At 36.8% G+C, this 16,659-nt stretch overlaps 2 protein-coding genes across 2 annotated transcripts; one reads left to right on the forward strand and one right to left on the reverse strand.

Moving 5' to 3' along the window:
• Window positions 1-2,463: 2,463 nt before the first annotated feature.
• LOC107640443 (uncharacterized) lies at window positions 2,464-3,078 on the reverse strand. Its single transcript, XM_016343966.1, has one exon. The coding sequence runs from the start codon at window positions 3,076-3,078 to the stop codon at window positions 2,464-2,466; it is 615 nt and encodes a 204-aa protein (XP_016199452.1).
• A 6,809-nt stretch (window positions 3,079-9,887) lies between these two features.
• On the forward strand, window positions 9,888-14,015 carry LOC107643430 (hydroxyproline O-galactosyltransferase GALT6). Its single transcript, XM_088488037.1, has 7 exons — window positions 9,888-11,037; window positions 11,562-11,794; window positions 11,878-12,168; window positions 12,267-12,395; window positions 12,514-12,687; window positions 13,193-13,300; window positions 13,559-14,015. The coding sequence occupies exons 1-7, from the start codon at window positions 10,224-10,226 to the stop codon at window positions 13,766-13,768; spliced, it is 1,959 nt and encodes a 652-aa protein (XP_088344163.1). The 5' UTR covers window positions 9,888-10,223; the 3' UTR covers window positions 13,769-14,015.
• Window positions 14,016-16,659: the final 2,644 nt, after the last annotated feature.

A 16,659-nucleotide genomic window follows, 5' to 3' on the forward strand; every position in this document is an offset into this window, starting at 1 on the left:
ACTGGCAAAAATCCTAACGTCACTCTGCCATAATCTGATGGATGAGGATGTCGTGGCTATCTTAGGTCACTCTCAATGAAGGAGGTCAGCTGCTGCCAATACTCCTGAGGTAAAAAGTAGTGCCCTTGAGGGATGAGAGGCGGTGGAAGAGCTTGCTGTGCTTCTTCTTTGACCTGGCCTTCCCTTAGGACCTTTGCATACTCCCTTGCATGCTCCATTGTCTTCTTAGAGATCGGCTACTCAATAGGAATGAAAAAATCGTTTTCCAAATTCACCCCTGCGGCCTCACAAAGGCGATAAATAAGATGAGGGAAGGCTAATTTCGCATGCATAGAGGAGTTGGAGGCGATGCTATATATTTATTGTGGAATGATGTCATCCATCTTCACCTCATACCCAATCATGATACAGTGGATCATGATGGCTCTATTCATAGTGCACTCAGAGCAGTTGCTAGTTGGAATAACGGATCGTTTGATGAATTTCAACCATCCCGTAGCAACCGGCTTGAGGTCATGCCGCCCAAATTGGTTTGGCTGCCCATCTGCACTCCTTCTCTACTGAGCTCTCGGAAGACAAATGTCTGCAAATACCTGATCATATCTCCATTCCCAGCTCATCCTCTCACTGTAAGTGTCCAAACCATGACTCAGAGGAGGCAGTCAAAGAGCCCCCCTAACCATCCTTGGATTAAAGTCCAAGACTTTTCCCCGCACAAAAGTTTGGTAGTTCTTCTCATTCACCCCACGAGCAATGTCTTTGTAAGTAATCCATGCATTACCGTAAAATTCTTGGACCTTCAACTGGCCCACATCGGTATGCAGATTTCTCAACAGTTGTCAACCTCTTCTTTCTATTTGTTGTCGAATCTCTGGATATTCATCCAGCTTGAGGTCAAACTTAACTTTCGGGATTACCTTTTTTTTGCTCGTGATCTCAATAAGGTGTTTCTCATGCAACTTAGAGGAGAACCTATTTGAGTCAAAATTGCCATTTGAGGTTCCTTCTCTTTTCTCTCCTGTGAAGAAGATTCTCCTCCCTTTGCTGCCATTGAAACAAAAATTAGATAAAAAGTGGCACGGCAACACCAAACTTCAAGGTTTACGTGTCCCCAAACAAAATAAAAGAGAGCAACGAGGGAGAGAGAAAGGTACGGTTGGGGCGTGTAAAAAGAGGGAAAAGAAAAAGATTTAAGACGAAGAAGAAGATGGAATGGAGGTTGGGTATAGTAGAAGAGGGGGTGGTTGTGGTGGGGGGAAAGAGATGAAATAAGGAAGAAAAGGAGAGAAAGAGTGAGGGGCAGTTTGGGGGGAAGAAGAAGAATGAGAAGATAAAGGAGGATGTAGTGTTATTGTGGGTGGAGTTGGGTAAAGGGTAAAAGGTATTTATAGGGAAGGGAGGGAAAGAAATAAGGAAGAGGGGAAGGGAGTTACGGGTGGTGGGGTTATTGTCGGGGGTTGGTGCTTGTTATGGGAAAGGGGAGAGAATATTGGGGAAGGAGGGTGATGGGATTGTGAGAAGATCATGGAAAAGAGGGATTGTGCAGAGGAAAAAGGGAGTGGGTCCCAAAAGATTTGAATTCAAAATAAGAGAGGGAGGTTCATCGCACTCGGCGTTAAACACCGGGTTGGTGGTGTTTAGCACCAACCCTCCCGAAACAAATTTATGCTTTGTAATGCACTCAGCATTAAATATCTGTATAGTGGCGTTTAGCGCCAACCCTTTCTTTCTTTTTTTTTGTTTTTGCGTCGACCTGGGCGCTAAATGCCCAGGATCGCGCCAAATTTTAGGGGTCCAGAATCAAATTCTTCAAAATTCTACCCCTAGTGCTAGACACCCAGCAATGGCGCTAGACGCCAGGGTGCCAGTGGGTCCTTCTCGTGTTGCGTGCCTCCTGGCGCCAAATGCCCAGGTCGCAGCGTTTAGCTCCAGGGCACCAGAAGCAAATTCCTCCTCTTAAGAGTTCTCTAGACCACTCCAAGCGCACCTGTTCCTGTGTTACTAAAAATGCATGACTCAATTGAAGTGAAAAATAAGGAAAACTATGAGCTTAAAAAAAAGAAATAGAATGTAAATAAAGGATACTAAGAACATTAGGTTGCCTCCCAACAAGTTCTTCTTTCACGTCACTAGCTTGACGGTTCATTGTTGTTAAGGAGGAGGTTGTTCATATTGCTTCAATTCCTCCCCTCTTACTGTGAATCTTCTCCGTATATCCTCATGGAGTAACTCAACATGTTCAAGAGAGAGGATTCTCTTCACTGTATAAGGCAATGTTAGATGGTGAGTTAACACCACTTTCAATCCTGGTGAGAAATCTTCAGTGGAGATTTTCTTGTTCCTCCAATCCTTTGGCACTTTTTTTCTGTGAGCTTCCTCTTGAATTGATGTAGCATATACAACACCAAACTTAGGTTTGATGTTAGGGGAAATTGTATTGGTTTCCACTATAGAAGGCTTGGACTACAACTTCTGTTTTATACCATCAGGTGATGCTTGGAGGATTTGATCAGTGGGCTCAATATCCATACAATACTCCTCTTCACTTGAGGGATATGTGGCTTTGAAGACATGAAAGACTAAGTGCTCATCATGTACTCTTAATATCAATTCACCTTTTTCCAAATCAATGAGAGATCTCCCAGTGGCTAAGAACGATCTTCCTAGAATAATGGAAAAATTTTCATCTTTCTCCATATCAAGAATCACAAAATCTGTTGGGAGGAAGAACTTTTCCACCTTGACCAAAACATTCTCAACCACCCCATGTGCCTGTCTTATAGATTTGTCCGCCAATTGAAGAGCTATTCTTGTGGGGTGCACCTCTTGAATTTGTAGCTTTGTCATCACAGAGAGCGGCATCAAATTGATACTTGCCCCTAAATCACATAGCGCTCCTGTAAAGGTGGTGTTTCTAATGGTACATGGGATTTGGAAACTTCCAGGATCTGACTTCTTACTTGGCATATTTCTTTGAATGATCACACTACACTCTTTTGTTAGCACCACTGTTTGGCCTCCCTTTAAAGATCTTTTCTCAGACAATAATTCCTTCACAAAGTTAACATACATCGACATTTATTCAGGAACTTCTATGAATGACTTGTTGATGTGTAGTGTCTTGAATACCTCCAAGAGTTTATAGGCTTGCTTGTACTCAGACACCGAAGTCTTCACCTTAGGTGGCTCGATCTTGGCATCTGCAGAATGAGAGAGATCGTGCCCCTCAAGGTCCATGGCTTCCGTCATAGCTTTTTCAGCTTGCCCCTCATCACCAGAGGATTGAGTATCCACCATTCTTCTACTTATCACACATATGGTCTTACATTCCTCCCTCGAATTTGGAACTGTATCACTGGGAAAGGTATTAGGAAGCCTCTCAGCAACTTGCTTGCTCAACTGCCCTATCTGGACCTCTAAGTTTTTAAGTGCAGCTTTAGTTTCCTACATGAAACTATTATTATTTTTAGAGAGTTCTGCCAGGGCTGCTTCCAATGCTGAGGTATTCTGAGAAGCTAGGGGTGGATTGTCTAATTGAGAAGGCTGATGTTGCTGGTTGAAATTATTTTGGTGGGAGTTATTGTTGTTGAAATTTGGTTGCCTCTGATTCTGTTTTCCCCAACCAAATTTTGGGTGATTTCTCCATCTCAAATTGTATGTCATAGAAAATGGATCGTTATTAGGTGATCTTAAAGAATTATCCATATATTTAACCTGTTCATCCGGAGGTTGCTCATAGCCATAGCTTCTAAATTGAGATACTCTACCACTCATGTCATAAGAAGTATCTTGGGTAGCAACAGATGAGACTTGCATACCTCCCAAGTGTTGAGTGATGGCATTAATCTACTGAGACATAGCTTTGTTCTGAGCAAGAATAGCATCTAGGGTATCCAACACCATGACACCTTTTCTCATGATTTTTTCTAAAGAATACGAGTACTGATTATTGGCTACCATCTCTATCAGATCCAAGGCCTCATCAGTCGTCTTCATGTCCAAAGAACCTCCTGTAGAATTATCCAAAGAAAGTCTCGAAGTCGGAGTGATACCATCATAGAAAATATGTAATTGTACCTAGTCTGCAAACATGTCCGGAGGGCACTTTCTTACCATAGCCTTGTATCTCTCCCAAACTTCGTAGAAAGAGTCTCCTTCAAGCTTTCTGAATGTCTGAAGGTCAGTCCTCAGCTTAGTCAACCTCTGAGGCAGAAAGAATTTAGTTAAGAACTTACTAACCAAATCTTTCCAGGTTGATATACTTTCTTTGGGTTGTGTCTCAAGTCACTAACTAGCTCGGTCCCTCACAGCAAAAGGGAATAACAGCAACCTATAGACATCACCAGAACCCCATTGGTCTTGACTGTATCATAAATTCTCAAAAAATTAGAGATGAATAAGTTGGGGTCCTCCTATGGACTTTTATTAAACTGACAATTTTACTGGACCAAAGTGATGAGTTGAGACTTCAACTCGAAGTTGTTAGCATGCACAACCGGTGGTACTATACTTCCAACACAATTTTTGGGATTGGGGTTAGTATACAATCCCAGAGTTCTTCTAACTGGCGGGACATTGTTGGAGTTATTGACCACAAGATTTTCAGTATTATCAGTCGTACTAAATTCAGCTTCCTCTTCAGACTCATCTCCAAAGATTTCTTGAACTTCCTGAGCTCTAGCTTGTTTCCTTTGTCTTTAAAGAGTTCTCTTAATCTCAGGATCGTACAAAAGAGGTTCTTGATTTCTGTTTCTCTGTATAAACAACTAGAAACAAGAAAAATTAGGATTCTCAAAGTCAAAGTGAAGAGAATCCCTATAAAGCACTCGAAAATTAAAGAAAAGGACTAAAGTAAATAAGAACTAAGTGGCGAAAATAAAGGGGGAAAAATAAAAACAAAAACAAAAATAAAACAAGAAAAAAGTCTAATATATGCAATTAATCAACTGGTAGTTGTTAATCACAGTTAATCCTCGGCAATGGGGCCAAAAATTTTGGTGCAGAATTTCAAACCACAACTTATCGGCAAGTGCACCAGGTCGTACTAAGTAATAAACTCACTGTGAGTGAGTATCGATTCCACGAGGATTAATGGACTAAGCAAGTAATAATTAATTAATTGTTCTAGTTAGATAGGTTAAAATGAGAGTTTTGAATGTCAAATAGCATAAAAGAGAGTAAATTAAAAAAAGTAAATAGTGAATGGTTGAGAAAATACTATGAGAGTGGAGTTAAGGCTTTGGAGATATTTAAATTTCTAGATTAACATTCAATGTCAACTACCTTGATCATGCAAAGATTGAATTTATGGAAAATTGTAAGTGATTGGATTCCTATTCCTAGGCAATTCAATATCCTCTAATCCAACCAACCGTGAATACCTTGATCAATCAATTGTATTAGAGGGTTAAATTCAAATTCTGATTTATAAGCCACACAAATCCTAAGAACCTAAAAATGATGCAATTATATGTCACGTATCATATTAAATCCAGATAGTTAAGGAGTTGTGAGAAGATGATTTCAAGTTGTAATTCTAGTGATACAACTTTTTCATTATTCAAAAGAATTCAATTTAGATTAGAGTTATTTTCCAATGCACATTAATCCATAGGATGAAGAACAAAACCACTTCTTAAACATAAATCAATGCATTAACCAAGTGTAGAAGAACAAATAATTATCAATCCATTAAAGTAACAGAGCTCCTAACCTTAACAATGGACGTTTAGTGGCTTATAGTGCAGAGAAAAACCTAGGAGTGAAAAGTGTAAATTGCGGAATGAAGAATAGCCGATGAGAAGTCCCCGCGAGGTCAGATATCTATCCTATTTATAGTCCTAATTGTAGTTGATTTAAAACTTAAATAAAAACCTAAATATATCTTTTTTAATTGTGTTTTGATAAAAAAATCCAATCTCCAAGCCTTCCGTTGATTTGTTGCACGCGTGTGGTCCCCATTCTAATTCACGCTCTCGGCACTAAACACCGGTGAGTGGGCGTTTAGCGCCACCCATACAGCAACCCTTGCACGCGTGTCAATGGCTCCGGCGCTAAACACCGGTGAGGCGGCGTTTAGCGCCAAACTGTCCAGAAAACTTTGCACATTTACGAGGCTCTCGGTGCTAAATGCCGAGTCGTGGCATTTAACGCCACTTTTCCAGAATTGAAATTGAAGTTCTAAGGTTCCGGCGCTAGACATTGGTGAGGTAGTGTTTAGTGCCAAAGTGGCAGTATCGTCTTCTCTTGTTCCTCTTCTTTCTAAACTCTGCCAAATCTCACTTGAATGCTACCTGTAATCAATATAATACCACAACAACTCAAAGTAGCATCTGTTGGGATAAAGTTCACTGAAATCCTCTAACAAATCAACGAAATACTCCATAAATCATATAGAAAAGACACTAATGATGCTCACACATCACATTGTTACTTAGTTTCTCTAAAAGGAATTGAAACAAACCATTAGAACTCTGATAAATGCATTCTCAAAATATAAGGACCTACAACATGCACCATATCGAGAAACTGTTTCTTTCCTACTCTCTTTTCTAACAAACAAAACTAAATATTGCAAATCATAAAAAAAAAAATATAGTATCTAAAATCAAACATACTTACAAAAATATCATTTTTCTTTGAGAAATTAGACTTTGATGATAATTTTTTTAAAGATAAAATTCTTGAACTATTTCCTAGGCTTCTTTATTTTTCTGTCAAAGTAAACATTAATGCTTTACAGAACAGAAAGCAAGCATAAAAATCCGCAAGAAGTCAAGAAGCATATATAACTTAGCCTCATTCACATGAAAAATAGCAGCACTTAAACTATATCAAATTAAAAAATACAAATAAAAAAGACTAATTTTCTTAAATCACCAAATAAGAAAAAGAGACATAAATTATAAATTATTATTTGACATTTTAATACTTATTTTCAGAACAGTAATTCAATCATAGAAGGGATAGTCATTTGTAACAATGCATAATTTAAGATGATTTAATTTAAGAAAAATATATAGTAGAAAAAATAATTTAAGAAATAACTACAAAAAATTATTTAATTACCTTAATGTATGGACAACAAGTTTTGAGGTGAACAACATTAAGTGGAAAGAGAATAGCACATTGACAATTAAATGAAAACGAAGAAAGTACTCAGTGGCCTCTATAATTTCTTAGAGTCTTTGACACCTTTTTTCTTGTCGGTTTTCTTGTTGCCTTTGGCGACCGTCATTCTTTTCTTATTCACGGCAAGTCTGACAACACTACATAAAAATCACGTATTAAAGCACAGAACACCTAAACCCAAATATCCAACATCTTAAAATTTAGATAAACTCGTTATATTTACCGAAATAGAGACCAAGCCAGCAAGACCGAGAATGTAACCCAAAGAAGAAGAGCGCAAACCAATGAGAGATAAAATCTAGTTTGGAGAAAGAAAGAGAGCAGACCAATATTGGAAGAATAGCCAAACTTAAAGAGAAACACAAACTAAAGGAAAGAAATCGGAGTTGAAGGATTAGGGTTTAAGAGTAAGAATAACATAGCGAAAATGAGAGAAAAAGAGAAAAAGTGTCATGCAGTTAATGGTATAAGGCAAGAAAGAATCGAAAAATTTATTTTTTTCTTGTTTTTCTTTTTTTTAAATTAAAAATAACTTTTTATACAAATAAAAGATGAAAAATAAAAAAATCAGACACTGTTCAAATTAGATTAAAAAATAAATAACAATACGAAATATAAAAAAACACAAATTCATTAAACTATATTTTAGATCTGGTTGGACCGAATCTTGTCTAACCCTTACCATACAACTGAAAAAGAATTTGGGCCATAATTTAATTTAGTTACATTCCTTCCTTCTTTCCTTGTTATTATTATTATTAGTATTTTCAGAAAAGAATTTACATTCCATACTTAATTCCTTTAACGCACTGTTTGGATCAATGGAAAATGCAAGGAAGAAAAATGCAAGGAAGGAAAATTGATGGAAAACTTCATTTTTCTTTGATTGGATGACAATAGAAATTGGAAAGAAAGAAAAAATACTGGCGTGGGACTCACTCCAAATTTTTCTCTCAAACTTGCGATGAAAATAGATGATGATTTTAAAATGAAAGTCAAATTACTAATATATCCATAGTATTAAAAAAAGTAAAAGAAAAATGAAAAGTATTAATGTAATTTTATTTGGTAATAATTTTTTTTCTATCCTTCTTTCCACTCATTTTCTCTTCATCCAAACAATATAAAAAAAATAAAAGCAATGCTAGGGAACCAAAAGGGTATTAGCAAAAAACCAGCCAAAATACTTTTGGTGAATCCGAAATTTCTACGAGTTAATATATATGGATGTTTCTTTTGTTAAGTATCAAAATGTTTCTTTTTCATACTAAATGGATGTTCTTTTATATATTTTTCGAATTTTTTTTGTATTGCAAATGTGAATGTCTCTATTTTTTTAAGAATTTCATAATTTTTTTAAATTTTATAGATATTTAATTATTTTTGTTAAAATATAACTGAATGTTTCTTTTGTTAAGTATTAGGATGTTTTTTTTTTCATATTAAATGAATATTTTTTTATATTTCTGTAATTGTTGAATGACTCCTTTAATAATTGCCTTTGACCTCCACACTACCCTCACCGAGTTACTCCAAGCTTCTTCCCTGGCATAAAGCAAACTTGGGCCAACAAGAATTGTAACCGTTCTGGGCCAAGAAATGCTGCTGGGCCAAGACTTTTTTGGGAGACAGCAACAAGGAGCGATGGGGCTGCCAGCAAAGGTGAATCGGGTCAGGAGAACTCAGGTTGCTGCAAGCGGAGCACCCTAAGGGTCTGCAGCCCGGTTCTTCGCACAACGCCAATAGCAAGGATCCATGGAGCTCGCGGCGCTGCTTCTTCCCTGGTCACACGAGAACGACGAGCTGGAGACATACGATCAGCCTGTGCGAGCCATGGACTTGAGGACGAATTGCGATAGGGATGGTTGACGGGTCCGAGGATGAGAGTTCGAACATAAGGTTCACGAGCTCCCGATCTGGTAAAGACAGTTCCGACTGGAAGCAGAAGCGATCGGAGGAGTGGGTCGCGGTGGGGAGGCGGAGAGGGGCTGACGGTGAGAGAAAGAGAGGTTTATGTGTGTGATTGTTAGGATGATTGACGGGTCCGAGGGTGAGAGTCTGAACATAAGGTTCACGAGCTCTCGATCTGGTAAAGACAATTCTGACTGAAAACAGAAGCGATCGGAGGAGTGGGTCGCGGTGGGGAGGCGGAGAGAGACAAACGGTGAAAGAGAGAGAGGTCTGTGTGTGATTGTTAGAGGTGAGTAGATTAATGTGAGAAAGAAGAAGAATGTTTTTATAGGTTTTAATTAAGTTTAGTTAATCAATTTTAAATTTTTTAAATTTTAAATTTTAAAAATTTAAAATCAATTATTAATATAAATTAATGTAGTTTTGTTTAGTTTTTGGCCGATAACCTTTTAGTTTTATATACTTTTTCAAAAAATAAACTTTTTCTCTTGTTTTCTTTCTTCTTATTTTTTTTTCTTTTATTTTCCATCTTCCACCCAAACAAAGCATAAATTTAGTTAAATTCAAGTGTAAAAGATTCTGATTATTTTTATTTTAATTTAGATTAAAGATTCCGAGTTTCTGAATCGTGGGTTGTGGCTATGATATCTATGTGTGGCGCATAACATTTAGTTCATGTGGTCCCCACTACTTCTGACGGCGTCGTTTTCATGTCCCAAAAATTGAATCAAGAATAAATAAATACTTAAATAGCATCAAACCGCAATGGAATTTTTAAGTCATGCATCCAAATTAAATTCTTCAAAGTTATATTTTATATAGTAAACAATTTAAAAAGAATTTTCAAAGCAGTAAACAAATCTCAAACTTTATATAAAGATCGCACAGCACAACAAACAAAGCTTTCATTCGCTTTCTCTCTGTTTGCTGCAATAACTTTCATGTGATTAGAACAAGGAGAAGAAGCAGCAAACGAGCTTTCTTTTCTATTTTTTTCCCCAACTTCTTCTTCGAATTCCTTTGTCCGCTCCAAAAGTGCATTCTTTTCTCTAGGGTTAACAATCTTCCAAAACCGCTGAACAAACACCCGGAAAAAAAAAGACAAATAGAACCCCAATTATTAAAAAAGAAAAAACCAAAATCAAAACCCCAACACAGAAAAGTTTCAAACTTTAACCACCATGAATAGGGGGAAGCTACTGGACCCACTGCCACCGCTCCTTCTTCCCAACAGGCTCACCTTGCTCCAAGTTTTCATGGCGGTGATGCTCATCTACCTCCTCTTCATGACCTTCGAAATCCCACTCGCATTCAGAGCCGCCACCGTCTCCTCCACCGAAAGAGCCACCACCTTCGTCTTCCTCAGCGACGCATTCCCAGTCCCACTCGCAGAACCCGAATACCAGCCGACTCGACCCGAATTCCAACCCAAAAACAGAACTTTCTTCCCTTCCCCCAAAGTGTCCACATTGAGCTTCAATGACAGCTTCAACGGCGAGTTCTCTGAGCTTCACAAGGTCGCAAAGCAAGCCTGGGTCGCCGGCAGGAGGTTGTGGGAGGATCTTGAATCGGGGAAAGTGGAATCCGCTGCTCGTAGGTTCCGGGTCGAAAACGGGTCGGACAAGTGCCCGAATTCGGTTTCGGTTTCTGGGCCGGAATTCAAGAAGGGTGTGATGGTATTGCCGTGCGGGATGACGCTGTGGTCGCACGTGACGGTGGTTGGGACGCCGAGGTGGGCACATGCGGAGAGGGACCCGAAGATAGCGGTGGTGAAGGAAGGGGATGAAGCGGTTATGGTTTCGCAGTTCATGATGGAGCTTCAGGGTTTGAAGGCCGTTGAGAACGAGGAACCGCCGAGGATCTTGCATTTCAATCCGAGGGTCAAGGGGGACTGGAGCGGCAAGCCTGTGATCGAGATGAACACGTGCTATAGAATGCAATGGGGGAATGCTCAGAGGTGCGAGGGATGGAAGTCACGTGCCGATGAGGAAACTGGTGAGTGCGTGTTTTTGTTTTGTTCTTGTTGGCGGTTTGGTTTTCATGTGGTTTTTGAGAATGGCTGGTAGTTAGGGTGTTTTTTATTTCTTTTTTGGATCGAATGTTTGCCAAAATGGTAAATTTGTGTTTCGTTTGGTTTAGTTTGATTTGGGTGGGCAGTGAGTCCCTTTTTTTTTTGGGTTGTTTGAAATGTGACTGAATTTTTGTGGACTAAATTTGAAGATATGTGATGAATCTAGTAGTTTTGGTAAATGGAGATGGTTTGTATATTTCCAAATTCACTTTATTTATGGTCTGTGGTGTGAGTTAGAAGTTTAGAACAAAGAAGGGAAAAAAAAAAAAAAAGAATCTACTCAATCATGAATCGTGATATGCTGAATCATTTCAGTAGTTTTGATTGTCCTAGATCCTGACTAGAAAGTCTAAGTTAATTCAAACCTTCAATTTTTTTTTTTTTGGGGGGGGGGGGTGTCATTTTCATTTTTTCCTTTTTTTAACTGATTTTTCTGGATTATGTGAAGTTGATGGACTAGTGAAGTGTGAAAAGTGGATTCGGGATGATGACAGCCACTCGGAAGAGTGGAAGGCAACATGGTGGTTGAACAGACTCATAGGGCGAAAGAAGGAGGTGACTGTTGACTGGCCATATCCTTTTGCAGAGGGGAAACTGTTTGTTCTTACCATAAGTGCCGGCTTGGAAGGTTATCATATTAGTGTCGATGGGAGGCATGTGACGTCCTTTCCCTATCGCACAGTAAGTACATTAATCTTATATCTTTCTACTATGTGTTTTTGGTGTTGTCTTAAGTAGTATAATGTGATATTCACATTTTGCAGGGCTTTGCTCTCGAGGATGCTACTGGACTATCCATAAATGGGGACATTGATGTGCACTCCATATTTGCCGCTTCTTTGCCTACGTCGCATCCTAGCTTTGCTCCACAGATGCATCTTGAAGTTATTCCTCAGTGGAAAGCTCCTCCTCTTCTCAATACGAATGTGGAGCTCTTCATTGGCATCCTTTCTGCTGGCAACCATTTTGCCGAACGGATGGCCGTGAGGAAGTCCTGGATGCAACACAAACTAATCAAATCTTCGCATGTTGTGGCTCGGTTTTTTGTCGCATTGGTAAGAGTAAATGGAACCCTCTGCGCCCAAATAATGATAAAATGTCAACATGTGTGTAAATTTTTGATGTTACAAATTTTCCATTTCTCGTTTGATAGCACGGAAGGAAGGATACAAATCTGGATATAAAGAAAGAAGCAGAGTATTTTGGCGATATTATTATAGTTCCCTACATGGATCATTATGACCTTGTTGTGTTGAAGACTATAGCTATCTGTGAATACGGGGTGAGTGATGGGAGCAGAACAAAGTGTTGCTGTATATATACATTTTTTTTCCCGTTATTTGTACCCAGTCATTTTGCTTGCTACATTGTTGGTCGTTATTGAACATACTTCTTTGCAGATTCGTACAGTGGCTGCTAAGTATATCATGAAGTGTGATGATGACACATTTGTTAGAGTAGATTCTGTTATAAGCGAAGCAAGAAAAGTTCAAAGTGATAGAAGTCTCTACATGGGAAATATGAATTACCACCACAGGCCTCTTCGCCATGGCAAATGGGCTGTAACGTATGAGGTATAACTTTCCTATTTTTGCAAAACTATGGCATTTAACTTTTCTTTTGATTTCTCTGTTTTTTAGTTTTTACTTATTATATAGTAGTGTACGGTTATAAATCATTATTTGATTCTGTATTGGCGGTTGTTAAATCCCTATGACTTCACCGTTTCCATTATCTTTGCTTTACTGTCACAGTTTTTACTTTTTAGGTTTTATTATTTCTGTTTGAGAATTTGGAGAAATGAAATAGATACCACCTTCATTATGGACTTGCTGAGTAATGCTTGTGCGACATTTTTTCATACAATTGAAACATTTGGGTTTATAGTTCATAAGCTGTTCCTGAATTTGATTTGTCTGAATATGAATAAGCTGAAGTTCCCTGTTTTGGAGATCTTATGCAATGACATTATAAAATTTTATACTCTTGATTTCTTTTGTGTTTCTGGCTCTGCATTCTCATCTTCTCTATATAGAAGCATTACTAACTCTTATTTTTTTGTTTTTACATATCTTGCAGGAATGGCTAGAGGAAGAGTATCCTACGTATGCTAATGGACCCGGTTACATAGTCTCATCTGACATTGCCCACTTCATTGTTTCCGACTTCGAGAAGCGTAGGCTAAAAGTATGTTCCCACCTTTATCCCCGAGAGATATGTTATTTGTTTTTACTCTATCCGGGTATACAAGTCGACATAACGTACATTCTTGTACCATTAGATAGGATGTATACGTTTGTCGGCTTAGTATAGGGATAAAATGTATTATGTATAAAAACATTTTTATTTATTCCCCCCACCCCAATCAACAAATAATCTTTTGTGCATGTTAGTATTACTGTGCCCTAGTTTACACACATATTCATGTTCATTGATACGTTACAGTTATTTAAAATGGAGGACGTGAGCATGGGAACGTGGGTAGAGCAATTCAACAGCACAAGGCCGGTAGAGTACATACACAGCTTGAAGTTCTGCCAGTTCGGCTGCATCGACGACTACTACACGGCACACTACCAATCACCGCGGCAAATGACTTGTATGTGGGATAAGTTGCAACAGCAAGGAAAACCACTCTGCTGCAACATGAGATGACAAAGGTAATGGAGAAGAAAATACAAAGGGAGGCAAGTACCTGTGATGTAAATATGCACTTTTTGGGGATCCTTTGATGTTATTGTCCCCTTTTTGATGCACCCCCCAAAACCTAAAAAGAATAGATGAGTTACGTACATAATACTATAAAGTTGGATCTCACAATAGTAGTTGGCTTGTAAATTTGGGATGTAGAGAAAAAAAAGGTACGGAAGAAAATAAAATTAATTTTCTATTACTAACTTCATTTTAGGATAATTTCTTGCTTCTTTCTATGGTGGAAATCATGTTTATTTTTCTACCCTCTCAACAATTCCTGGTTCACCATCAATCTCTATTAGTTCCATTATTTGTTTCATCAACCGAAAGCATTCAAATCACAAGATTTATATGGAGGATCTAGGAATTTTTCTCCATCATGGATGGTCTAAGAATTTTGCCTATTATTTATTTATTTAATTTATTCTGTTGTTTTCATGTATTTAAGTTGGTGGTTGTGACAACTGTCTTGGTAATTGTTACTAGCCTCTATTTGAGTACCAAATTTAAGATTCTTAGTTGCAATTCTAATAATGTACCATTATTTATTATATATCACAATTCCAATTTGGATGTTTAAGTGGACCACTAAAATTAATATTAAAACTATTTGATACATTATGGGTTCAAGATGAGTGAACCCTAAATCAGAAAATGAGGTCACATATTATTAACAATTTATTGTGGGTTGAAATATTATTACCAACAATTTATTGTGGGATTGAAATGACTACATATTTATGAACAATTTCAACAAAGCAATTAAACAAAATGAATAGTTTCTTACTTTTTTTAGAATTTTATATTGTGTGGTAACAACTAACAAGTAGCTTTCTCTTTAGAATAAGTAAATAAAAACGTAAACTAGAAAAGGAGAGGTATTTTGAAATACCTCATTTGGTGATTTTGCTTTCTTTGCTTCCTCTGTGTGCCAGTTTCGATCCAAGGACCTTATGGTTAAGAGCAATGCTAATAACCCTCAAGTTACTTGGGAAACTGGCGACAATTAGGCCTAAATTTACCAAACATATGGTACGAAATACGAATTAGTCCTTGAAAAATATCATGAATAATAAAAAAAGTTTAGTCTAAATTAAATAAAAATCACGCACACCAATCGCGTATTTTTTTTCTTCGTGTTTGTTTTTCTGTGTGTGTTTTTTTCTCTTCTTTCTATTGTTGAGGTTGTTGTTGTATTTTTGTTTTTATTATTTCTCCTTTTTCTAGTGTTATTATAATATATATTTTTTTTTGTTTAATTTTGTTTTAAGAGGATGAAATAAAAAAAATTATGAGAGAATAAAAAAAGGAGAAGGAGAGAAAAGAGGACGAGAGTTTGAAAAAACTTAAAATAGAATAATAGCACAGAAATCTTTTAACCATAACATAGAAAATTTATTAATCGTTACTCGAAAATTTTTTTAACCAACTAAAAATTATTAGAAACAAAAATAACACTAAAATATTAATCGTGACAAAGGAATCACAATAGGATGACACATAATGCAAAAAATAAATCTCTAGTGGTCAAAATTCATAAACAACATACAAATTTCTTTATTATAACACAATATCTAGACAAAATATGTATGTATTTGTTTTTCGTAGTTTATTTATCTTTTATTTTATTAAATTTCTTAATTGTTTTTTTAATTTTTTTCTAATCTTCTTATTGGTTTTTTTTTTAGAGAAAGAAACTGGAAAAAAAAAAGATAAACAGAACAAAGAAGTGGAAGATGCATAATGATATTGCAAAAGAAGATAAAGGAGGAAGAAGACAGAGGAAAGAAAAGGAAGAAAAAGAAGACGCAATAAAAAAAGAAGTTAAAGACGACGCAGATAAATAATTAGGTATAAAAAAGAAGACGTAGAAAAAGAGTGAGCGTACATAAACTTATTATTACAAAAAGAAAATGAGGTCGCATATTGTTACAATAATTTATTGTCGGTTGAAATATAAATTAAATTTTCAATGCAATTTATTGTGGGATTGAAATCATTACATAATTACGTATCTATCGGCAATTTCAACATAGCAATTATGCAAAATGGATAGTTTCTTCGGTTTTAGCAAGGTTGCGAGAACCGGACTGATTAATAAATTGGTGAGACAACTGGTTTATTGGTTCAGTAGTTTGATCGAAGTTTAACTGACTTTAATCGGTTTAATTAAATATTAAATAAAATTATTAAAAATTTAATATATAATTTTATATATTTAAATTCATTAATTTTTAAATAAAAAATTTTTAATAAAATTTAAGATATAATAAAAATTGAAGATGAAAAGTTCATTGATAATATTCAGATTGAGTTAAATTTATTGACGACTTTAAAACAACTAACTGAGGCAGAATCTCCACTCAAACTGCAAAAAATTAAAGATCTTGCAGGCTACATTCTCAAGGCAAGGCTAATTATTCAACGTCAATTCTCTTATACAATTCAATTATCCCTTTTTGGGCTGTTAATATACAATTCAATTGAATAACACATTGATGAAATCTCTTATTGTGCAACAAGCCTCTTATAACTAACCAAACCCTAACTAGGTTCAACAAATTCAATGCTTTTCAACAACAAAAACTCAGAATACAGACAACTCAACCTCCAAATCCAGAAACAGAAAAACTAGGTGAAACAATCCAAACTAAATTCAGAATCCCATTAAGCAACAACCCAACTCAGAGCACAATCCCAATTCAGAATCTAGTACAAAAAATCAACTCAGAAGCCAGAATCTTAGAAATCGAAACTAAAGAAGCATCGGCTTACTGGAGACACGGCGAGAGAGGAACGATGGTGACAGTGAGCTCAAAAGAGGAAACGACAATGCAGCATTTCAAATCACT

The sequence above is a fragment of the Arachis ipaensis genome, chromosome B5, assembly GCF_059453495.1.
Source record: "Arachis ipaensis isolate K30076 ecotype BB chromosome B5, ASM5945349v1, whole genome shotgun sequence".
Classification (NCBI taxonomy): domain Eukaryota; kingdom Viridiplantae; phylum Streptophyta; class Magnoliopsida; order Fabales; family Fabaceae; genus Arachis; species Arachis ipaensis.